General features: G+C 36.8%; 1 protein-coding gene across 2 annotated transcripts in view; it reads right to left on the reverse strand.

Annotated features, from left to right (window-relative positions):
- The window catches only part of LOC129757203 (uncharacterized), a 483,998-nt gene that overhangs the window by 109,081 nt on the left and 348,773 nt on the right, over positions 1-26,144 (reverse strand). For both annotated transcript variants that reach the window (XM_055754336.1, XM_055754337.1), the window contains exons 3-4: positions 5,243-5,327; positions 4,357-4,387 (exon numbers count right to left, since the gene is read on the reverse strand). In XM_055754336.1, the coding sequence (XP_055610311.1) occupies positions 4,357-4,387; positions 5,243-5,323 (112 nt within the window). In that variant the 5' untranslated portion in view covers positions 5,324-5,327. The remainder of the gene's footprint in view (positions 1-4,356; positions 4,388-5,242; positions 5,328-26,144) is intronic.

A 26,144-nucleotide genomic window follows, 5' to 3' on the forward strand; every position in this document is an offset into this window, starting at 1 on the left:
AAAATTATTCAACAAATATCAAGAAAAAAAATATTGAAAAAAAAGTTTTTTCATTTAAGTACATCGACAGATTTTAAATCGCTGGAGAGTTGGGAACACTGGTTGGGAAGTTTATGCGGGTTTTTAGGCCCAAGAATAAAATAAGATTCGCGCGTGATATAGCTAACTTCAATTGGTGATTTTTGTGTTAATCGTTTAGTACAGTGTAAGTGCGGCCGTGTTTTGTGAAAAAGGTTCAAAATAGTGAAAAACAAGCCTAAATTTCCGTTCTAAAAGTTGTGTTTTTTTGGTCTTCGGATGACGTGGAGGAAAGTTGAATGGAGAAGGGGATTTAGAAATGTTTCAGCTCAATTAAATAACAGAGTGCGCTGCCGTAACGTTGAAGCAAATCTCCAAACCCCGTTGCGTTACAAGTCGTTACTATTTAGATAAGTATTTTTCTAAGCTATCGATGATGTTGGGACCCGATACGAGCTAAGTATATTTTTCTATTTTAATCCTAATCATATATGCTTCATAGTATTTCTGTCGGTAATGCAAAGATACATAAAATAATATCATCAGCACAACGGATACAGGTTTTCATACAACATATATATAACTTGTATGCAACATGGCCAAAAAAATTTCAATGCACCGAAATGTTTCAAGCTTATCGACGTCGGAAAGCTTCGTTCAGTATGGGATAGAACAACTTACCGAAATACATGGTTGCCAAAATCACTGCTAAAACTGTTTTGAACATTCTTGAGTAAATTTTTAACGCAGATTTTTTTTTGTTTTTTTTTTCTCAAAAGGTTGCAGACAAATTTTATGTAATGATATTTCACTTTTTTTATAGAATCTTATTACACCAAATAACAGATTCTTGAATATTGAAAATTATATTGTTGGTTAGTGTTAAAGGTTAGTGAATCAACGAATGCTATTATCGATTTCACAATGATAAACGGAAACAAAAATAGTTACATTTTGTTCTCTTCATCAATTACATTTCGTTTTCGAATTAGGTAATTACGAGTTTTCTTCTCAACCCCATGTACTTGAAGGATTGAATTGGAAACGGTTTTAGCGCTGTTCGAGGCAAAATTTCCATTTTAGAACATACTTTCAAATCGATAGAAAACGAAACAACTATTTCCCGTTTTTCTAATGCAAAGATCAATTTAATTATTGAAAATAAGGAACAAACAGATGAACGTTTACTTTGACACATAGTCTTTTTTCTTTTATTTACTTATAAGTACATATTGGAACAAGTAATAATAACAATAATAACTGAATAATGAGGCCAGAGAAGCGAAAAGCATTTGTGAATCTGCAGAATGACTGTTTTTAACTATCAAACGCAAGATGACGAATTAAAAGAAATTTATAACCCGCTATTGATTATTATTGTATTCGATTTATACATATTTAAGATAATTCTAAATTATTCAAAATTAATCATTTTATAAATAAGATAGATTCAGGCGTTTTGTAGATTCATTGATGTTATAGGATACAGTTTGAGGAAAAAAAGCTAGTTTTATTGAGATTTCTGTTGTACTTCTGTACTGTTTGGTCACTTGAAATTTTATTGGGAAATCACTGAAATCATTGATTCTTGTTTAAACAGGCCTCATAGATACAAACAGGAGTTTCAATAGGAAACGATTAGGAGCATAGAAGGTGTAGCGAAACCCCAAGGTCATACCATTCACCAAAATGGATCCTGATCTTCACCTTTCCCTTACTAACATAACCCTTTCCTTTGATACTTGAATATAGATTCGCAGACGTACAGACGGTTTCCATAGCTGGTGATACTTGCGTACCTCTGTTTTCGATTACTTTAAAATAATTTTTTAAAGTACGCGAATATAAGAGGTTGCCAGTTACACCAAAAGAGTATCTTACTAACAATCCTTCCTTTATCCCTCATTGACTACTAGGACGTGGCCGGCGCCGTTATTGATCATTTTCAAAGGGAGAGCATGAGTTTTGTGCATTGTGAATGAATTGCTAGTCCCAAGCACCATTCTTTTGGTTCTCGCGCAAAATTGATGGCCTCGATCAATCACGGAGTAGCAACCATTGGCGATGTGGAACTTGTTCTGCTTAGCCACGCCAGCGATCATGAAATTCGAAATGCATTGAATGATTGAATATTATATTATGTTTTATTTTATACAAACAATGAAAACTATGTTGAGTCTATGAAAACTGTAAATGAAGCATTTCGGGTTTAATGATTTAAGGTGGATATGAGTAGTCAAATAAGCTAAGCTAAGCTTAAGTACATCGACAGATTTTAAATCGTATTAGAGGCTTCCAAAAACCTCTAATGATTATTTTTTCTTGCTCAAAAATTTCGTTTTGAAGGCATAAATTATGAATTTTTACAACACAATTTGTTTTTTTTTGTTCTATTTGCCAAATAATGTGCATAAATCCGGGCAACATCCGGGCATTTTCCAATGAAATTCGGGCAACCGGGCAGGGCCGGACTGTTCCCAAATTTTGTATGAAATATCCGGGCAAACCCGGATAAAACCGGGCAATCTGGCAACCTTATTCTAGACATTATAGAGTCATTCTGGCAGACGAAAATTGTCATTTCGATTGTTCTCAATGGGGAATTGTGTACTGGAGTCAGTTCAGTTAAAAACAAGATGAAATGTATGTATCTATGGATGTTGGCTATCCACCATGGGTCTACGGATTCACCGCTGTTTCTGCCTAAGTATGTGCTCACATGCATTCTTTAGATCATTAATTTCGACAAATCTCCAATGCAACACGTACACCATACCCGGACCCCATAGCTTCGTATGAACTGTTATGGAGTGAATGAAATGTGCTGATGTTAGTATATTTTGGAAGAACGGGTCAATCAGGTGGGCTAATTTACTGATTGATCTACGAAAAAAAATTGAAAAGTGAACTAGTCTAATGTACAACAAAAGAATTTGTGCAGAAATGTTTCACATTAAAATTAGGGATGACAACAAAGTTATTAATAAACAGAAACAGAAAAAGAATAAAAGTATGTTTGTATAACGTACCGCTATTAAGCCTACCACTTTTCTGAAGATATTTTGTTCTTTTAAAATGCAAAATTGTACAACATTTAAATTTTTTAGAGATCACAAAAGTAGCTCGAAACTCGCCGAAAAAAAGTCAATGAAAATAACATACTTACAATTCATCGTGAATATTAAACAGTATTGAACATCGATTTCAATTCGATTGGCACAACTGAGCAGGTGTTATTTTCAATTTTATTAAGTTTATGTATGTATGTTGGTTATCCACCATGGGTGCACGGATTCACCGCAGTTTCTGCCAAAGTATGTGTTCACATGCATTCTTTAGATTATTAAGTTCGAGAAATCTCCAATGTAACGCGTACACCATACCCGGACCCCATGGCTTCGTATGAACTGTTATGGAGTGAATGTATTGTGTTGATGTAGGTTTATATTGGAAGAACGAGTCAATCAGGTGGGCTAGTTTACTTACAGGTATTCCGGCATCCGTGTATATACCTGACCAGCTGGTAACTGATTGAACATTCTTATTATATAGTCAGTTATATGAAGAAACACATCTTACCTGTCGGCCACTTATGGGAATCGAATCAAAAAGTTTTTCTTGCCGATACCGGGAATCGAACCTAGTACGCCTGGCATACCAAAACCAGACTCGCGCCAGCCTATCCGCTAGACCACATCGGCGCTATTTTCAATTTTATAAAGTTTATCAACGTTAAAAAAGTTGTTTTTAGGACTATTTTTTAAGCACAAGATTTGCTGAGTTGTATATATTATGGCGTGTGATAAAAAAAACCTTGTAAATGATTGTCCTATTCGTGGAAGTGATTAAACTGTATGTATAAATACATTTATGCATTCTCAAAATATGCGTTTCCATATTTGTTAAGCCTAATTACCAGGACAGAAACCGAATCAAATCAGTCCCATATTAAACGTGAACGGAATCAGAACCTGATTTCCCGGAACCGTAACCACACACATACAGCTACCGATCTGTGAAGAGCAAAGCAATTTCACGGTACCGTACGTTTTAATCTTCATAAATTTGCTATTTGCTATATAAAGCAAACGAAAGTAGCCCTTGAGTTGGTACATGTTACTACTAGCCAAGGCTTCTCAGTCTCTGAACTTGATTCTACCGATTCTGGATGTGTGCATAGTTTCTCGACGTCAAGTGTAAACCGAAGGATCTTTAAGGAGATAGAGCAATTATTCATAGTTACCAAGGATTAAACAGAGAAGAATTGAAATTTATTTTTCTATCTTAAAGAGAGTCCGACAGAGCTATTGAAAATTAAATTTTATGGATCATACTCACCATAACTCAAGTCTATGTGTGAACTGAAAAGCTGAAAGTACAAGAGAGCATTAATTTTCGGTTTGCAAAAAATATAAATAAGGCTTAGACTAAAAATGGAAGAAAAATAAAGGGTATTAAAACTGAATAAAATCTTAAGGGTCACAAGAGAAGAAAATCAACTGCTTTAACTCCTTACTTGGCTGCCGAAATTTTGTTCAAAGAGCAGACGAAAAAGACAGCTTCCCTACACAGGGATAAAAGTTATGCTTCGTTAAATAGATTATTGAATATTTACGGGATTATCGAACAGCAAGACTCTTGGTTTTTGGGAAAAACTTTGCTGGGTTGGTTTGACCACATCAAGTACAATTTGGCAGCTGCTGTAGAGCTGCTGAAACTGCTGTAGAAGATTAAGGGCCGAGGAAATAAAAATAAAAGCGAGCTTTTCGGACATTACTGAGACACGAGGAGGAGCATCGATGAAAATTGGTATTCAGTATTTGTCTGCACGAAAAACGAAGCGAAGAAAATGGCAGGGCAAATATATGGCACCATAAATAAAGTTATAGCAGATTTCAACACTTAATTTAATCGAACATTTTCGGGGGCTAACGGAAAAAGGGGAGTTCCCTAAAGAGAGGGTTTATTGGTCGTTTATTTTAAAGATTTGCTTTTGGCAAAGAGGCAGCTCGTTAGGGTTTTGTGAGTGAATTAAGCGGCCCGACAGTTCACCTGCTTGGAAGTTTTTTTTTTGAAGAGCTGATTTTTTTAGAGAACTTACTTCTGTGAAAAATATGACAAAAAATCGAACATAAGCTATGAATACTAAATTTTAAAACACACAAAAAGATAAAAATCGCAACCTAGTGTATGGTAATTTACAGGTCATATCGTAAACCCGTACCTGATTATCTGTGTTTATGGAGAAGGCTGTTATGTCCAATATCCTGCTCAGTACAAGGCTTACGATGGTGTATATCCACATGGTGCTGAAAGAAAAGATAAGAGAAGAGAATAAAGTTTTACGATAAATTAAATTGACAATGGCTGCGAAAAAGGTTTTATGGCTCTAATCAATGGACGAAGTGCTTGTTTACTAGTTCTGGTGATGACAACGATGATTTTTATCATTTTAAATCTCTAAGAAGAGCACATGACTAAACGCAAAGCGGTTTAGCTGTTAAAGCCATTGCAAAAATTTTTGGGATTTGAAGCATTTTCTATCTTAAATTCCAAAATGTCTGAAACCATAACAACTTCTTGCTATGACACGGTGTCTTTCGGATAAAACTTTATTTTTCGAAAATTAGCATTGCTAATTTTTGCACCATTCAAAAGATGGGACTTTCCCTTTGCATTTGAGCCCAAATTTACTAATTGAGAAAAAATAGTAGGAGTGTCACCAACAGAGTAATTATTATTCCATTTAAAAAAAAAACTAATAAAACTTCTCACCACTGCTGATTGTACTATGACCAGAAAAAGTATCCTACGAGCTCAGTTATTGATTGAAGAGTGTATAAATGTTTAAAAAGGTTTATTTACATTAAGAAATCAATCTTTTACATGAAATTGATAAGGATTATTTGAAGTTTTGAGCATTTGTAGCATTTTTTTTTAATAAAAAGGAAAAAGAAGATTACAAAATCTTGTTTGTTTGTTTTCAACAATTTTAAGAGCTTGATTTGATGCAATACTACAATTATCAGGGCCGTAGGAAGAATCGACTCATGGGGGGGTTCGGTGACTATTATTTACCTATGGTTTTCTGTCTAACAAAACACGAATAAAAAAAATAAAACAAGTTATGTTTGTAACTATATGATTATTCATTTTTAAGTACTCATTGATAGTTTTCGTATAAAATTGTTACTTAAGAGAAGACTCGAATGCAACAAGCCTGGTAAAGTGTCATTAATAAAACCTTAAAAAAGTTACTTTAGAAAAGTGGTTCTTAGCCTAAAGGGTGAGCTATTTTTTTATGAAACCTCTTAAAACAAAATATGAAATTTTCCTTCATCGATGGTTAAATTTTTTTCATTTGTTTAAAAGTCTGGTAGATCAAAGTTATTTGATTTGAGCATAGGATAAGTTCTTTTTTGGTAGCCTTAAATTTCTTTAAAAAAAACTTATTCTATACTCAAATCAAACAAGCCCAAACTTCTAAACTCTTTAGCAAATTTCAAGATTCTAAACTTTAATGAAAATAAATAAAATTTCCCCAAAAAAAACAGCAGGAGATTAAAAATTTTCGAATCAAATTTGGTAGATGCAAACTTGACCTAAGTTTATGATTTGAGTTTAAAATTTGGCTTTAAAAAACTGCAATATTAATAATCTTAAACAAAAAACAGAAAATTGTGCAGATTTTTTAGATGAACATCAGGAATGTACATGTTTCTTAAACAGGAAATATTTTTCATAAAGAATCAATTCCATACTAAAAATCCTGTGGATGATTTTTTAAAATATAATTTGGGATATTTTGCATGAATCAAAACTTTATATTTGTGATTTTCAGCTGAATTGAGTGTACAAAGTTATTCTGACTAAAACTTTGAAATCTGGAAATTGAATTGCCAAGCAAATTTTTGAGTTTATGTACTTTTGAATTTCTCAACAATTTTTTGTTGAAAGATAAACTCATTCACAAGCTAAATCTTTTTCTGAATTTGAAATCTGAATTTTAACCTGTATTCAAAAATTTAACTATGAATCTGTTTCCGAATTACTGTACGATTTCCGAAATGTACAAAAAATACGATTTCCAATTCTTAACTCCAGATCAGAATTGATGAGTCAAATCTTTGAGTCCTCTTTCATGAATCTATTATTTAAATTCTGTAGTGCTAGTTTGATCTTAATTTATTATTTCAATTATTTATTTTAAATCAGTTTTGTGAATATGATTTAAAATGTTAATTGAATGATAATAAATGATAATCAATTATAGATCGCCACTTAGAAGCTTTAAATGTTTAAATTTTGTGTAAGAATAAAGTTTAAGAACTTCGAATTTGAATATAAAACAAATTTCTTCTTTTTCCATATTCGGAAAACAATTATCAAAGCATTGAAAATGCATTTGATTCACGAAAAACATGATTTAAATTTGATATCAAATGCAATTCCGAATTCGAACAAGGATTTCAAAGCAACTTTCCATTCCTAATTTCTAATGATTATTTGAACTGAAAATCAAGAATCCTAAACTTGATACACAATCAGAAATACGAAAATATTTAGAAATACCATTTTGGTTATGGGAATATGGAACCAGAACCTCCATAATGAGTTCAATTTAAATTTTAATATTCAGGCCTGAATTTCTATGAAAAGGTTGTCAAATTGCCCGGTTTTAACTGGATTGGCCCGGATTTTTAATATAAAATTTGGGAAAAGTCTGGTCCGAACCGGTTGCTCAGAATTTATTGGAAAAGCCCGGATTTTACCTTGGTTTGTTCTCATTCTCATCCTTAAATCAAACTAAAAAAAACAAATTGTGTTGAATTTTTTTTAATTATGCGTCCAAAATTTTTTCAGCAAGTTTCGATGAAAAAAACACGAAAAGTTTTAAAAGATTTTTTTTCTAGATTTTTGATGAGCAATTCCTAAGTTTTGGCCAAAATTGCCCGGGTTTTCCCTGGATTTGGTCAACAATTTTGAAATCAAATACCCGGATTTTGCCAGTTTTTTTTATATACAACATCCCGGATTTGTCCAGCCCGGATGCATACTGAAAAAAAAATCTGACAACCTTATTCTTTGAACAAGGGAGAAAGTTTTGAAAAACTGTAGCAGAATTTTGAACTTGAAATGGGTTTTTGAAGTTTTTTTTTATTATTTTTTAAGTTCAGATGGTTACGCTTGAATACCTTTGCTCTATTATCATAATTTGATTATGAATTTTAAATTTTTAGTGTAGAGTAGAATACCTCGCTTGCTTTTTTGAACCCTCATGGTTTATTCCCCAAACCCTGCCCCCGTTCCTACGGCCATGACTAGGTATTATCTGAAAATATTCTCTCAATTCACTTTAAGTTATCAGATCTGAAGTCATCAGATTTTTTGCGATTTTTTTATTATTTCGTTTTCTGAAAATTTTGCATTTGTTTAAATTGACGTTTTTTTTTCAAATTTCCTAGATAAAATAAAAAAAAACATGGGTTTTTATCTGACAGTATGGAACACTGCATACATTTGTCTGTGAATATCTGCATTTTTGGCTTTCCCCTAGAATGTTATTTTCTCATATTTAAACAAAATATAACATCGTGTCATGAACAGTATTTAAAGCAGTGGCTTGAAATGCTTAAACTAATTTTTCTACATACAGTACCGTTCATAATTGTATAGAAATTGGAAGCTAGCGCACTGTCACTTCGACTTTGAACTTCCATAACTTTTTACTCTGATGATATTTTTAGATCAAATTTTTTACGTTAGATATATCAACTATCACACTATTATATCACAAAATTTGAGCTTTCTGGAGTAAGTGTGGCCTGAGAACCAGTAATTCTACGAAAATCGGACTTTTTGGACTTTTCTCATTTAAACTGCAATATCGCTGAAACAACGCTACATTTTTTACTGAAATTTTGCGCAGTGATTGTTGAAATATGAAGCTAGCATGTCTGAAGTTTTCAAAAAGTTCTATCGATGAGATCAAAAGTTAAGCGTGGTGCAATATTTCAAGCATGAACCTTGAAATGTGATTTCTATAGAATTATGGACGATTCATGAAAACAATATCGTTCCCTCCACCAATCAGACAAACAATGTCTGGCAAAAGCAATGAAGAAAAGAAAAAAATGGAGTAAATGATCCATTTGTGTTTTGAAATCAGAATCTCGCGATATTGTTGTGATTTTTCGGTTGAAATAGATTTACTGGTTGTTAAACAGAGAATATGATTTTCCTATGGAAACAATTCCAATTTCTATACAATTATGAACGGTACTGTATATTTCCTCAGATAAGGCACTGATTCAAAATGTAACATTGCTCAAAATATGAAATGGGTAACACAATTTTCAAGTCAAGCAGGTGCCATCTTTTTTTTTATATGGCCGGAACAAATTTGAAATATATCTTATGTCATTTGGAGTTGAATCATCACGAGGAGAGGGGGGATTCGAAATAAAATTAAACTCAATTTTTCAATACATTGGAAAAAAATTGAAACAAAGCTGCCTGGCAACAAACTTGTATACAATCTGCATTGCACAAAATCAAACAATCAAGAAAATTCTAAACAACAGGTGATAGTACTCCCATCTTTTACAGTTTGGCTTTCGCTATTTCATCGGTTTGAATTTTCGAAGAATGTATCAAAAAATCCTGATCAATTTTATGTATAAGATTGATTTTTTATTGTAAATAAACCGTTTTTTGTAGAATAATTTTTCGGGTCTTAGTACAATCAGTGGTGAGAAGTTTTATTAGATTTTTCAAAAGAAATAATAATCACTCTGTTTGTGACATTCCAACTCTTTTCTCTCAATAAGTATCGCTTTGATATCTTCTACAAAATTGTAGCCAGAGAAATTTCCTACTTAATCATGTTATTTACATATGATGTTGGATTTACGCTAAAAGTAAGAGAGCGTTTTCACAGTGATTAGTATGATTTTGTCTTTGAAAAAATCGTTAAAAAAGATAAAAAAAATTCAAACAAAAATAAAATGTTCCAGATTCCCCTGTGGATTATTTCAAATTTGAGCTCAAATGAAAGGGGAAAGTCCCAGCTTTCGAATGGTGCAAAAATCAGCAATGCTTATTTCCGATAAATAAAATCGATGTTAACGAGCTTTGATCACCGCTAATTCTTATTGGCTTTTCTAGTTGATGCTTTTCGGTGAATTTGAAATCAAATACAAACAATTCTTTTGACGTTTCGGCCTACTACCTTCAGCCATCCTCAGAAAACTATATTTTAAACAAAAAACTTAAATTAATACAAAAAATTCTTCACAATATTTCATCACAATTTCACTGCACTTTTGCACTTACGATTTGTATCGCTGCGTGCTTCCTGAACGGCTGTCTTACTTGATTTAAGTCCGGTTTTGAATCGCTTCTAGCAGCTGGCGTCTATCATTCCCGGTGTCGTCGTGATGTTGTTTGTTGTCGTCGTGTTCGGTGACGTCGTTTTTGAATCCGTCGTTTTAGTTGCGAATTGTGGCGTCTCTCTTAGTTTTTTAATAATAGAGCTATATATTTTAGAAATTTCAATCGAATCTTGCTTGATGTTTACTGTTCTTCCTTTTTTGAGTTTTATGTGTAGTGTTTCAGCTGTTTTTCGTTTTCCTTCTTGGTTTACTCTTTCTAAAATATATGCTTTGTCGAAATTAAACTTATGGTTCTGTTCTATGGCATGTTGTGTCAATCCTGTGGCTCTGGTGTTTTGTTTGAGACTCGTTTTATGATTTTTAATCCTTTTTTCCAGAGTTTGAGATGTTTGTCCACAGTATTCTTTCCCGCATTCACAAGGAATTGAATATACCACATTTGTCTGTTTTAATTTTGGAATTTGGTCTTTCGTTTTTGTGAATAAACAGGTTTTAATTTTGTTGATTGGTCTCGAGGATGCAATTATGCCATGATTTTTCAGTACTCTACTAACTTTTTCACTCAATCCAGGAATGTATGTTAGTGAGACGTATTTTCCTAGATTTTCCGTAGTGCTGTTGTTTAGCGAGTTGTAAATAGCATCTACCCTCTTTTTTAAAATATATTTGATAAATTCATCTGGGTAATTATTTAAATGAAGTATTTTACTGACTTTATTGATGCTCATTTCACGTTTTTCAACGTCGCTAAGTTTCAGTGCCCGGTCAATCAATGCAATCGCTGTGTTCTTTTTGTGTATATATGGACTTTCTGAGTAATAATCCAAATATCTTCCGTTTTCTTGTTTGGTGTACCAGTTTTTCTCAATCTTTCCCTGACACCTAGAAAGTTTGAGATCCAAGAAACGCAATGAGTTTTCAGTTTCTTTTTCCAGCGTGGTAAAATCTTCGAGCAAACTTTTGGCACACCGATGGGCTCTCCTCTATCCCCGGTAGTAGCGTCTCTCTTGATGGAACAACTCGAGGAAACCGCCATCCAATGCCTACGAGATAAAGGTATCAACCTCGTGATGTATAAACGCTACGTCGATGACTGTTTGATAGTAGGTTATGAAAACGACATAGATTGCGTGCTAGCCGAATTTAACGGTCAATGCCCAAGCATAACATTTACGCTGGAAAAAGAAACTGAAAACTCATTGCGTTTCTTGGATCTCAAACTTTCTAGGTGTCAGGGAAAGATTGAGAAAAACTGGTACACCAAACAAGAAAACGGAAGATATTTGGATTATTATTCAGAAAGTCCATATATACACAAAAAGAACACAGCGATTGCATTGATTGACCGGGCACTGAAACTTAGCGACGTTGAAAAACGTGAAATGAGCATCAATAAAGTCAGTAAAATACTTCATTTAAATAATTACCCAGATGAATTTATCAAATATATTTTAAAAAAGAGGGTAGATGCTATTTACAACTCGCTAAACAACAGCACTACGGAAAATCTAGGAAAATACGTCTCACTAACATACATTCCTGGATTGAGTGAAAAAGTTAGTAGAGTACTGAAAAATCATGGCATAATTGCATCCTCGAGACCAATCAACAAAATTAAAACCTGTTTATTCACAAAAACGAAAGACCAAATTCCAAAATTAAAACAGACAAATGTGGTATATTCAATTCCTTGTGAATGCGGGAAAGAATACTGTGGACAAACATCTCAAACTCTGGAAAAAAGGATTAAAAATCATAAAACGAGTCTCAAACAAAACACCAGAGCCACAGGATTGACACAACATGCCATAGAACAGAACCATAAGTTTAATTTCGACAAAGCATATATTTTAGAAAGAGTAAACCAAGAAGGAAAACGAAAAACAGCTGAAACACTACACATAAAACTCAAAAAAGGAAGAACAGTAAACATCAAGCAAGATTCGATTGAAATTTCTAAAATATATAGCTCTATTATTAAAAAACTAAGAGAGACGCCACAATTCGCAACTAAAACGACGGATTCAAAAACGACGTCACCGAACACGACGACAACAAACAACATCACGACGACACCGGGAATGATAGACGCCAGCTGCTAGAAGCGATTCAAAACCGGACTTAAATCAAGTAAGACAGCCGTTCAGGAAGCACGCGGCGATACAAATCGTAAGTGCAAAAGTGCAGTGAAATTGTGATGAAATATTGTGAAGAATTTTTTGTATTAATTTAAGTTTTTTGTTTAAAATATAGTTTTCTGAGGATGGCTGAAGGTAGTAGGCCGAAACGTCAAAAGAATTGTTTGTATTTGATTTCAAATTCACCGAAAAGCATCAACTAGAAAAGCCAATATAAATAAAATCGTTCCATCAGAGACACCGTGATAAGGATTTCAGTTAAATTTTTGTCAAAACGAAAAAAACTGGATCCATTTTCTCTGAGTTAACAGAAGCATTAGGGGAGAATGAGGATACTTGATCCCTGGGGATACTTGATTCCTTAGCTATATCTCGAAACTGGAATGTCTTACAAAGATCAAATGTTCTAGAAAAATGTGCCAAAACTAGCAAAATAACAAAGCTTGTAGTTTAAACATTTTTAACAAAATAATTGTTTGAGTTATTGCACTTTGTTTGAAAAATTTCACAAAATGTAATCTGTAGATCTTTTTTCATCACTTTAAATTGTTCCTTACATGGGAAAATTATGAAAAAAATATTTGTACCAATGTATCAATCGTTCGAGCGTAAAATGAACTTCAAAATACCATATTTTCAAAGCAATGGAAAACTCTCAACTTTTTCCAGAAAAAGTTTTCTAAAATGTTGATTATGGGTACAATTGATCCCCTAGAGTTGGGTACAATTGATCCCCCTTCCAAACGGCATATTCTTGTTCTGAATTGATCGTTATGATTGCTGATTACGAAATTACTAATATTTATCCAAAAACTAATATTTATCAAACAATTGTCTGAAGAAAAGAGCAAAAATAGTTAATTTTCTCTTAGTTATAAAAAATAGCGCTTTTAAGTATGCAATGTTATTAGCGTTGAGACAAAGTTATAGAATTTTCTTCTAATGTCTGCTATAAATTGTGAAATGTGAACAAACATGACCAAAATAGTCAATTAACATTCAATCTTGGGGTTTTGTTTGATTTTTATACAAGGATTAGGGCTTCCTGAATAAAAGATCAAGTCTCCTTCAATAGGGTATCAAGTCTCCCCTAACTTCAGAAAAATCGCAATTTTTTAACTCCCACGAAAATGCTTCTAGTTCATCGACGGGTTCAAGTATCGTTCTAATTTTTGGAGCATAGAAACCTGAAGTTACAAGCTGTCAGAAAACGTCAAAGACGGCGAGTTGCTAAATTTTTCAAAAAAGATATGGTCAAAATAAGAAAAGGGGATCAAGTATCCCCACTCTCCCTTACTGATTTAATGCTGCAAACGTTCCCACAAAAACTGAGAAAAAACTCGTTCATAAAACAAAGTTAAAAATGAACCTGTCAAATAGTGCAGAAAACTTTCAGTCCGACTCAAACAGATGCAGTGAAATAGGTAGCTATTTGACTTTCGTTTTGAAACATTTATATAATTTTCGTTCTACCGCATTCTGCTGTATGACTCCATCTTCACCACCTGTAATCAACTCGATTGCATATTTGAGGGGCAAAAAACTTTTGATTCCTGAAACTACTAGCCAGCTAGTTTTCCTAATGAACTGGAAAAGTTTGTTAACACTTTGGTTTTTTTGGGCCGGTAGGCTAGGATTTTGGTATAGCGAAATGGGGCAGCAAAGTTTTACCACCGTATAGTGTGAAGTGATTTTCCATTTTTTGCTGGCTGTTTTTTGTATTTGTTACAAACTTTCTCTAGCTGCAGCGCTAACATTTTCGGAGGGAAAGAAAATACTTCCAAATTCTTCGATAGACTTCCTGTGGGGTGCAGGAATGTTTGGTCTCTGTGGGAATATTTTTCTGGCCTCCGATTACTTTCAACTTTTGGAAAGCGGTTGTACGGCATATTTTTTGTGAATAGACGGTATAATAAAATGAAAAAAAGGAGAAACCTTTAACGTAAACTCATAAACACTAATATGATATTTTTTCGAACATGTATCATTTAGCTTGAAAGCATTTCAATGCAAAGGTATTGGGCGATTCGAAAGAAATTCTCAACTTCTTCATTTGTTTTTCTCAAATCGATTCCTCAAGTTGGTGTACAAAACGCCTGAAGTTAGTCTATAAACTGAGCACCTAGCATTTAGCAAAACATGTTGGCTTGAAAGTTCGATGAGAAAGTTTCATTATTTTAAGAAGAAAAAAAAACTACAGTGAGAGCATTCCTAGCACTCTATTGTACCATCTCTGTAGTGGAAAAACTCAATCCAATCAATATTGCTCAACGAAAAACAACTGCAAAACTACTCCAAGATGGCACAAGTTCAGGGCCGGCCAAGACAAAAACATTCATCATTTCCTTTGCGCGCTGTATGTAAAGTAGGGTGTCCCAAAATTGCATAACTTCTGGGAATCTGGGGGCTCACCCTCCAAATGGTAGATTAGGATGTGCTGAACAAACTTTTGTATGGAGCCGACTAAAAAAAATCATGTTTAGAGGTTCCGCAACCGCGATCTTGTAAAAAAGTCCACTTTCAAAAGATTTGATTTTAAATAAATTCTGGGTCCAAAAATTTTCATAAAGTTTATTTGTTTTATATATTTTTAATTTTGTTTGAGTTAAAAGCTACACGTAAAAAATACAAAATGAACCGAATTTGTATCAAAATGTAAAACCAGCAAGCTATTTTCAAGAAAAAAAAATTTTTTGGTCCAAAAATTTCGAATTGAACTGACCAAAATGTGTACCAAGCGTAAAATATTTTTGATACCAATGCCATCAAAAGATGCGGATTTTTGTGCACTTAAACTTTGCTGAACAAAACATGTGGTTTGTATCAACGTGTGAACAGCTATTCACGATTTAATGCTTAACAAAAATCACAATTTAGGATATTTTTTATTTATATTTATCAAATTTGTCTTAATAAATACCTTCTTTAAAATCAAAATACTTGCAAAAAAAGACTTTGATGGTTTGAAGGAGTCATCAGAAGGCCATATGCCGAATTTGAGCAGAATCGGACAACAGGAAGGGGTTGCACTGAATCTCAAGTGTGAAAGGGATTCTGAGACATAGTGTTGTAAAGAAGCATAAAAACTGGTTTTTCATCATACATTTTTGTCTTTATCAATCGATTGCTTGATTATGAAGGTTTTATTAAAATTCCAATTAAGACTAACATTTCACCTGAAGACTGCAACTCGATTGGACTTGAAACAAGAAAGTTATGGCTGTTCAAAGATTGTATTTTGGTTACAAATTGTCCTGTAAAACGCAATGAGTAAAAAGTACTCATTGTGTGCTAAACGACAATTTGCCACAAAAATACAATCTTGGAACAGCCATAACTTTTTTGTTTTAAGTCCAATCGAGTTGCAGTCTTCAGGTGAAATGTTAGTCTTAATTGGAATTTTAATAAAACCTTCATAATCAAGCAATCGATTGATAAAGACAAAAATGTATGATGAAAAACCAGTTTTTTATGCTTCTTTAGAACACTATATCTCAGAATCCCTTTCACACTTGAGATTCAGTGCAACCCCTTCCTGTTGTCCGATTCTGCTCAAATTCGGCATATGGCCTTCTGATGACTCCTTCAAACCATCAAAGTCTTTTTTTGCAAGTATTTTGATTTTAAAGAAGGTATTTATTAAGACAAATTTGATAAATATAAATAAAAAATATCCTAAATTGTGATTTTTGTTAAGCATTAAATCGTGAATAGCTGTTCACACGTTGATACAAACCACATGTTTTGTTCAGCAAAGTTTAAGTGCACAAAAATCCGCATCTTTTGATGGCATTGGTATCAAAAATATTTTACGCTTGGTACACATTTTGGTCAGTTCAATTTGAAATTTTTGGACCGAAAAATTTTTTTTTCTTGAAAATAGCTTGCTGGTTTTACATTTTGATACAAATTCGGTTCATTTTGTATATTTTACGTGTAGCTTTTAACTCAAACAAAATTAAAAAAATATAAAACAAATAAATTTTATGGAAATTTTTGGACCCAGAATTTATTTAAAATCAAATCTTTTGATAGTGGACTTTTTTTTAAAGATCGCGCTTGCGGAACCTCTAAACATGATTTTTTTTAGTCGGCTCCATACAAAAGTTTGTTCTGCACATCCTAATCTACCATTTGAAGGGTGAGCCCCCAGATTCCCAGAAGTTATGCAATTTTGGGATACCCTAATGTAAAGTTTTCAGGAATCGCCACAGCTTTCCGCGAAATTCCATCAAAGTCGAGAAGAGCTTTTTTTCTAAGGTAGGTTGAACTGATGATGTTTTTGCTCTTTGCTGAAAAAAAACAGCGCAAGAAAAAGTATCCCAACTTTGTAAACACCAGAATCAAGAAAGAAAATGCAGATCGGTGAAATTGTTTGAAAATTATATTTCTCCCCTACTTGTCTAGTTGTTGGCCCCACTTAGTCAAGTATGGAAACTCTCTGTTTTTTTCTTTCCTTGCAGCAAATAGACAAACCACAATCCATCAACATTGGCGCTTGACGAGTTGTGAAATTGTTTATTTTTCCTTTCCGTTGAATGTGGTGATGATATTCTGACTTTGATAGACAAACTACTTATAGCTGAAATCTTTTTTTTAGTTTGCATCAAACAAAAAATATAACTACATTGAGTTTCCTCTTAGTGGAATAATTCCCGTCATATTTTGCATTTGAAAAACAATCTTAAGTTTCTTTTATTTGTTTTCAAACTTAACATGATAAAGTCGAGAAAAGAGAATGTTTTTTTTTTGAAAATTTTATCTCTTAATTCACTTAATGAATACTGTTTAAAATTTCTTCCACGGTTATTTCCAGTTGTAAATTCTTGCTGTTAAAAATCACAGAATACGAAACGAAACCGTTTAATGCTGTCCCACATAAATTATGCAGGGAGGGGCAACAAACACACGAAACTGGGAGCGATTTAAACAACTAATTTGGACATTTTGGTAAATGACCCCAGGGATGCGAAACAAAGGAACATATCTCAAAGTGGCCTCCCTTCCCTGTTCCGGAAAAGCGAAGGAAAATTCTGTTAATTGTTGCCGCTCCACTCTCGAAGAGTTGATTGCGAACAACAAGTTCATGGTAGGTACACAGCTAGGCTGGTCTATGTAGTGAACATCATTTGGCTGTTGGGCTAAATGAGACGTTAAAATATTTCCTACCGAATCATGTAGGAGGAAGATGTAATCTTTGGTGTGCTTTCATTTCCAGCCGCTCGCTTGCTCGCTCACTGGATGGCCTGGCACTTTTGGGCAAATAAGTAGAACAACGTTTCTGCCTTCACCAAAATCGGCAGCTGCAAGTGAAGCTTCAGACTTATCGGGGGTGGGAGGTCTAAATTTTGAGAGCCGAGCTCTACTTTACGATTGCTGTCGGTTCCTGTTGTGAATTCCGTTTGGCGGAGGAAGACAATAAACGAGCAAATTTAATTAGGCAGAAAACTCCATCGTCACACGGTAATTTTCCGGTGTTTTTCGACAGACGCTTTGTGGCCCAAAACAAATGTTTCTCGCTCGGTTGTTGGTGCAGAGCATTTACATACACACAAATAATTGTGTGATGAAAATGTTATGATTTGTTGAAAATTGAGGATTTTTTGTAAGAAAAAAATTATGAAACGAATAAAGCAAAGTTAGAAGTTTTCCATCGTCGTACCTTTTTAAAAACAGACTTTACCATACTTCCCCTCTACACCCATAGAAGAGGCTGCAAAAATCCATTACCTATTTAGTAAATCTCTGTGCCGAAAATGCGCAGAAAAGTGTCCTGTACCAAAGATGATATGATTGGAAAAGCATCGCTGGCATAAAGACTAGAGCTCCCAAGCAAAATGATGCATGACCATTCAAGCAAAACAAGAAAAAAAAATTAAGCGATTTTCATCCTTTTGGATAATTCATCAGATAAAATATGGTGAGAATCAAACTCACTGCAACATTTTCATTTCGGCTTACTGGTCCGATATCTTACCCAGTGCACCATCTGCGTAGGTTAGTAATACTAGCAACAAGGATGTTAGAATCGTGAGTCTACATACTCGCACTTTGCCCTTCTTTGCAGAACGATTTTATTTCGTTAAACTCAAACTGCAATGATGCTATCGATAGTTCAACTCGGAAAGCATCAGGAAGTAAGCTTCGAGTAAACTCAGCGAGTAAACAGCAATCGGGGGAAACATCAGCGAAGCGAACGTACAGTTCTGCGAATTCAAAATTCAAATCGTTTTCGATCGGCAGCCGAACACATCAATCGGACAACGCATGGGGGCGTGGAGCAACTGGCCAGAGCTGTAGGGAATATATCACCCCTAGGGTCATCTTTGAACGGTATTCTGGTCGACGATGCAGCCATCCTAAAAGCGACAGCTAAGTTAAAAAATTCATCTTCTACGGGCCCGGACGGTATACCAGCTACCTTTTTGAAGCGTTTTATGCCATCTTTGCTGACACAGGAGATAAGAGAGACGTGAGCAACTATCGTGGAATCTCCGCTCAATGCGCGATCGCCAAATTGTTTGAACTAGTTGTTTTAGATCCCATTTTCTCATTTTGCAAGCATCACTTCTCCAACGATCAGCACGGGTTCATGCCTAAAAGATCCACGACTACAAACCTACTGAGCTTTACATCGTTCGTGCAGGACAGCTTTGCCAAGAAACGTCAAACTGACGCCATTCACACAGATCTCTCTGCTGCGTTCGATAAGGTGAACCACGAAATTGTACTCGCAAAGCTCGAACGTTTAGGCTTCTGTGGTTCCCTACTGGATTGGTTCCGGAGTTACCAGTGTTCGGTACTTAAGCGCTAATCCGCTAATCGCTAGTTAGTCCGCTATCTTTTAGTTAGCGGTTTAATTTTGCCGCTAAATTTTGATTGAGCTAGTGAATTCAAAAGCTCCGCTATTTTTTGGTTCCGCTAACTGAAGACCGTTAACTCCCATATATTTGTTTCAAACTCACGTATTATTACTAATACAATAAGGCTGCCAGAATTTTTGCGGCACGTAACAGGACCGGGCAAATCCGGGCTAATTTATCTAAAAATGTGCCAAAATCCGGGCATTTGATTTCAAAATTTTAAGCCCAATATCGGGCAATACCTTGGCTAATTCAGGCAAAATCGAGAACATTTTTAACAAAGTTCAAAAATAAAACCTCAATCAATATTTCTTCCATCGAAACACATCATCAGAAAATTCAAATTGTATTTTAGCCTTCAAAAAACCATTAATAATTATTTAATTGATTTTTGCCTTAGAAAAATCGTTTTTGGACGCAAAAATCAAAAATTAAAATGTCTTGATTTGAGTGTTTTATTTGATTTAGCAAACAAAGAGAATAATTTAGGACGTTTCGGCTTCTCAGTCAGTTGAAATTTTATTAAAGACAGCACATTTACTCAATATCCAACGTTTCGGCCATGATCTTGGCCATGATCAGGGAAAATCTATAATTTATTATAATCGGATGAATAATTTTGGTGTTTTACATTCTAAGTTGATCGACTTACAGAGTGTGTACTGTTTGTGTCTGTTAGGTTTTTAATGGCTGGATTGATATTGGATTTTTTCCGAACCTATATTGATTAAAGATAGCTATAAGTTTTAATTTGATTTTGTGTTGTTGATTTTTGCGTACATACCAGAATGTATAATAATTTAAACACTGGATTAATCCAGTGTAAATCAGTATAAAAAACATCAAATCATAAAAAAATATAAGTAATTTTTCAGTGTAGGTTTTCGATCAACAGTTAGCGGTTAGCGATAAGCGCTTTAAGTATTAACGATAAATTCTTCAGCATGTTTAGCGGTTTTAATTAGCGGTCGCTAACTTTGACTGAATTAGCGATTTAACTAGCGGCGCTAATTTTTCTGTTAGCGATGCCGAACACTGGGAGTTACTTAATGGGACGAAAGTTATCCGTTCGTACTGGTGAATCCTTTTCTAGGCAGTTCGTTGCTTCTTCAGGAGTACCTCAAGGAAGTCATTTGGGACCGATCATTTTCGTGATCTATTTCAACGATGTACTCTCGCTCCTCGGTGGCCCAAGGCTCGCTCATGCCGATGACCTGAAACTTTTTCACACTATAAACGGCCAAGACGACATCAACTTCCTCCAACAGCAATTCACCGCTTTTGCGCACTGGTGCGATAACAACTGCTTGCCCTTGAACCGCAGTAAATGCTCGGTAATATCGTTTACCCGTAAGCGGCATCCTCTTCACGCAGAGTACATCCTCGGAGACCAAACCATCATCCGGGTGGACCATATCAACGATCTGGGCGTTATTCTCGACCGAAGGCTGGAGTTCAAGATTCATACGAACTATGTTGTCGACAAAGCTTCTCGAAGCCTTGGATTCTTGTTTCGTATGGCCAAAGATTTCAAAGACGTATACTGCCTGAAAAGTCTTTATTGTTGCATAGTTCGTTCTATTCTCGAGTACGCTTCAGCTGTTTGGTGCCCTTTCTACCAGAACGGAGCTGAAAGAATCGAGGCTATCCAGCGGCGTTTCTTGCGGTACGCTCTACGACACTTAAACTGGCAGGATCCGTTTCGTTTACCAAGCTATGAAAGCCGCTGCCGTCTCATAGGCTTAGATACGCTTCAAGCACGCCGAAATGCTACACGTGCTCTAGGTCTTTTACGAACTGTGTGTCACTTAGTTCACAGTTTTATTGAGTTTATTTCTCCATCATACTAAGAAGCTTGCTTAGTTGGTTTTAAGGTAAGCTTTGACTCGGCATTTAAAACTTATTTTGTTCAACATGAGTTTTATGTACGCTGGTAGATTATACTTAATTATGCTGAAGTAGTTTGGAGACCTCTTCATTTTTTCTGTATTAGCTCTTCTATGTATCAGATTTCCTTTTGACCTTGTGGGAAATCGGTGATTCAGCTGCTGGATTTGTTGGTTGTGGTGGAAAAGTGGGATTTGTAGCTTATTGTGGATTTGAATTACGTTTTGAAGTTCAAGTAATACCGCTATTGGTATTATAGATGTAGGGGCTTCGTGGAATAGAATGTATGTGGAAAACAGTCTGGGGCGTTTGTACTCAGCTTTGAGACATCGATTCTGCATAGCTTGTAGTGGTTTGATGTCATTTTTTCTTGCACCTCCACAAAATGAGAGCATATATTGCAACTTGGATTGCACAAATTCATGATACAGGCTTGCTTGTTGTTTAGTAGGTACGAATCGCAATATCTTCCATATGATACTGTGTATAGCACTAAGGTCTTTTCTGAGACAATCAATATGTGTGTCCCATCTCAAGCGTTCCTCGAAATGAAGACCCAGGTATTTGAAGGTTTTCACCTGCTCTGTGACAGTTGTATCAACTTGAAGCTGTCCCTGGTTGGAAGAGAGCCGATTTGTTGAGCTGAAGATAACATACTTGGTCTTTTCCAGGTTAAGTGAAAGAAGATTGACACCACGAGCTCGCGCGACTCTACCGCGAACCCAGTATCCAGAAGGTGGTGAAGGCTGGCCGGATACGCTGGGCGGGACATGTTGCGAGAATGCCGGACGACTGTCCTGCAAAACAGGTGTTCGCTACGAATCCGGTTGGAACAAGACGAGCGGGGGCGCAACGAGCGAGGTGGTTAGACCAGGTGTACGTGATCTGGCGAACGTGGGGTGCCCGAGAAATTGGAGAACGGTTGCCATGGACCGAGTGAATTTTAGGAATTATGTTCGTCAAGTTATGTCGTGAGACGGTATACTATGTAAATAAAATAAATAATAAGATTGACATCGAAATAAGCTTTCAACTTTTCCAGATCCGTTGACATCTGGCAAATTATTGTCGTAACATCGGTCTGCTCGCATGACAACGATGTATCGTCAGCAAACAGCCTAAACTTACCATGCAAACAAATCGTTCACATATAGAATGAATAAAAGAGGCCTTAGATTACTGTCCTGGGAAACTCCTACAGACAGGTCTCCGAGGTCACTAAATGACTGGTTTGTTTGCACGTACTGTTTCCGATTGGCAAGAAAACTGGCGAAAAAAGCATTCGCATTGCCTCTGATTCCAAGATCGATCAGTTTCCGAAGCATTATGGCGTGGTCAATCGTATTGAAGGCTTTTTTCAAGTCCAGAAACAAGCCTCCAAAAATGTTTCGGCTGTCAAGAGCTTCATGGATGGTATCGACCAGCTCAGTTGCCGCTGTCTGAGTACTCGATCCTTCACGGAACCCGTATTGGTAACTATACAGTATTCTATGGTGCTTCAGAAATTTCAAGATACGATCTGGTATTAGCTGTTCCAAAATCCTGCTGAAATCCGAAAGTATTGATATGGGGCGGTAGTTGCTACAATAGGTTATCTCGATCGTAGCGCTCTGCTCGTCTCGCTTCCACCGAATTGGCTGGGAGCACCTGTTTTGCAGGACATTCTCGCATTCTCGCAGCATGTACTGACCAGCGTATCAGGCCAGCCTTCACCACATTTTGGATACTGGGTTCGCCGTAGAGTCGCGCGAGCTCGTGGTTCATCCTTTGTCTGCCTGCACACTTCGTTTTCCTGTACGCTGCCAAAGATGATTTTTAACACTCGTAGCTCGAATACTCCGAGTGTGCGCAGGTTCTACTCGATCAGTTTCCATGTCTCGTGCCCGTAGAAAACAGCCGGTCTGATAAGCGTCATTACAGGTTACATTTCGTGCGAGGGCGAAGTCTTCTCGACCGCAGTTGGTTGGGGAATCCATAGTAGGCACGACCAGGCTTACTGATAATCGCTTCGTTTACTTCCAAATTTCCAATCTTTACCGATGCAGTAACGACGCTGTTTAGCATTTACTCGCGAACGAATCAAAACATGCAACAGAAGTGCGCCGTCTTAGTGAATTATGTACGATGATTTTTCGTTCTGTTTCTATTGTCTAGCGTTCCTTATTGATTTTCTCATCCCGATATTCAGTCATTCGTTACTCCAGCAATCATTAGCTTCGCAACTGAATCCATTCCTCTGCGAGTTGGTTCGGCGCGAATGGATAACGATGATGTTAATTAAGGCCCAGACTCAGACCCTTAAGGTAGAATGCTACTAGGAGGACAATTCCCGAGATAACGACTAAGACCCATACAATTGACACAAATTTAGGGAAAATAATCCAACATTAGCCTAGATTTAGTTTTTGAGCACCTCTTGCGTCCCTAGAATTTAATCATTTTGCTTCACGAAATATTCAAGGCGAAGCATGATCGTCAGCGAGTCGAGAAGACGTCAAATGATACGACGCCGTCTTCACGCAATGTTTTCATCAAGAGCGAATGATGATTGGTCGATGGTTACCGATAGTAAATCAGAAAATAACTGATCACTAGAGAGGGGAAGAAAAACAAACTAGGTATTCGTCGTTCGATGCTGAAAATCGTCGTTTGTATAGAAAACAGACTTTCTATGTTGAGGAGTAAAATCGTTGACGACTAGGATGGGGGAAAAATCATTCTGAGCGAAGATCCGCAACCTTGGGCACAACTTCTGCTGATCATTTGCCGCCGGATCTCACGGCTGGTGTCATTGTCTGCGGTCGCCAGTGAGCCGAGATAGACAAAGTCTTCGACTATCTTCAGCTCGTCGCCGTCGATCGTGACCTTGTTATTACTGGGCAAGCGGGATCGGTCGGTCTCGGATCCGCAGGCCAGCATGTACTTCGTCTTGGATGTATTAATCATTAACCCAATCTTTCCTGCTTCTCGTTTCAGTTTGCGGTAGATCTCCTCCACCGTCGCAGATGATCTGCCGACTATATCAATGTCATCGGCAAAAGCAGATAAGTTGACTGGATCTGTTGAAAATCGTGTCCCGCATTTCACCCACCGCTCGTCGAATAAGGATATACCATCACCTTGTTGAAGCCCATTGCGCGATTCGAATTAACTCGACAATTCACCCGAAATCCGCACACAGCACTGCGTTCTATCCATCGTCGCCTTGATCAGTCTGGTCAGCTTCACGAAAAAGCCGTTCTCGTCCATGATTTTCCATAGCTCGTTACGGTCGATCGTGTCGTATGCGGCTTTGAAGTCGATGAATAGATGGTGCGTAGGGACTTGGTGTTTACGGCATTTTTGGAGGATTTACCGTAATGTGAATATCTGGTCCGTCGTTGACCGTCCCTCCATGAAGCCGGTCTGGACTTCCCACGAATCTGTTTGCTTGTGGCGTTAGGCGGTGGAGTAGGATTCGGGACAACACTTTGTAGGCGGCATTGAGGACAGTGATCGCTCGGTAGTTCTCACAGTCCAATTTGTCGCCCTTCTTGTAGATGGGACATATTACCCCCTCCTTCCAATCCTCCGGTAGCTGTTCTATGTCCCAGATCCGGACTATCAACCGGTGTAGGCAATCGGCCAACCTGTCCGGGCCCATTTTGATGAGTTCAGCTGCGATGCCATCCTTCCCAGCTGACTTGTTTCTATTCAGCTGGCGAATGGCTTCTTTAACTTTACTCATCGTTGGGAGTGGCTCCTCTTCGTCGTTGGCTACGCCGGCGATGTACCTTCCCCCACCGTCTTGATCTCCTGCATGTGCGCCGTTCAGGTGTTCATCGAAGTGCTGCTTCCACCTTGTGATCACCTCAAGATTGTCCGTCAGGATGCCCCCGTCCTTATCCCGGCACAATTCGGCTTGCGGCACGAAGCCTATGCGGGATGCGTTGAGTTTCTAATAGAACTTTTGTGTTTCTTGGGAACGATGCAGCTGCTCCAGCTCCTCGAGCTCCTCCTCCTCCAGGCGGCGCTTTTTCTAATGGAAAATTCGGACTCGCTGCCTCTTCCGCTGTCGGTGATTTTCCACATTTCGACGGGTGTCTCTTTGCACTACTGCCGTCCGCGCCGCATTCTCTTCGTCCATCACCCTCCTACACCTCTCGTCGAACCAGTCATTCCGTCGTGTTCGTTCAACATGCCCGACGTTGTTCTCCGCAAAGCTTTTGAGTTGGCTCGGTCCAGCCCACCCTCTACCGGCAACACTGCTTTGAGCGAATGCGCGTAGTCTGCTGCGACCTCAGGTTGCTTCAGTCTACGGTATTCAATTGAGGCGGGCGTCGGTTTCGTATGTTGTTCTCTACGGAGTTTTGGACGCATCTTCACCATCACTAGAAAGTGGTCTGAATCGATGATGTCACCTCGAAAGTATCTGACGTCGATGATGTCCGAGAAATGCCGGCTGTTTATTATAACGAGGTCGATCTGTGATTGTGTTTAGTACGATGATCTCCAGGAAAAAGGTACTACGTACGGCCATTCGTTTGGAGGCAGCGAAAACTATGAGTCTGAGGCCGTTTTCGTTGGCGTGCTGAACCTTCTAACTGTCGGTTTGATTTCCTCCTCTTGGCCGACTTGAGCGTTAAAATCCCCGATGACGATCTTAATATTATGGTTTGGGCATTCAGCGGTCGTATTCACGCTCTAGTTGCGCGCTGATCCTATAGATCAATTACTTGGACGACAGAACAAAAGAGGATAAGCTTGCAAAGCTTTAGACTCTGGTTGTGATTGAGGTTACATTGCTCTCAAGCAGCGTAAAACCTTATATTCACGGGTGTAGGTGCGAACGATCACGTTGTTGG

This window comes from Uranotaenia lowii, chromosome 3 (genome assembly GCF_029784155.1).
Source record: "Uranotaenia lowii strain MFRU-FL chromosome 3, ASM2978415v1, whole genome shotgun sequence".
Classification (NCBI taxonomy): domain Eukaryota; kingdom Metazoa; phylum Arthropoda; class Insecta; order Diptera; family Culicidae; genus Uranotaenia; species Uranotaenia lowii.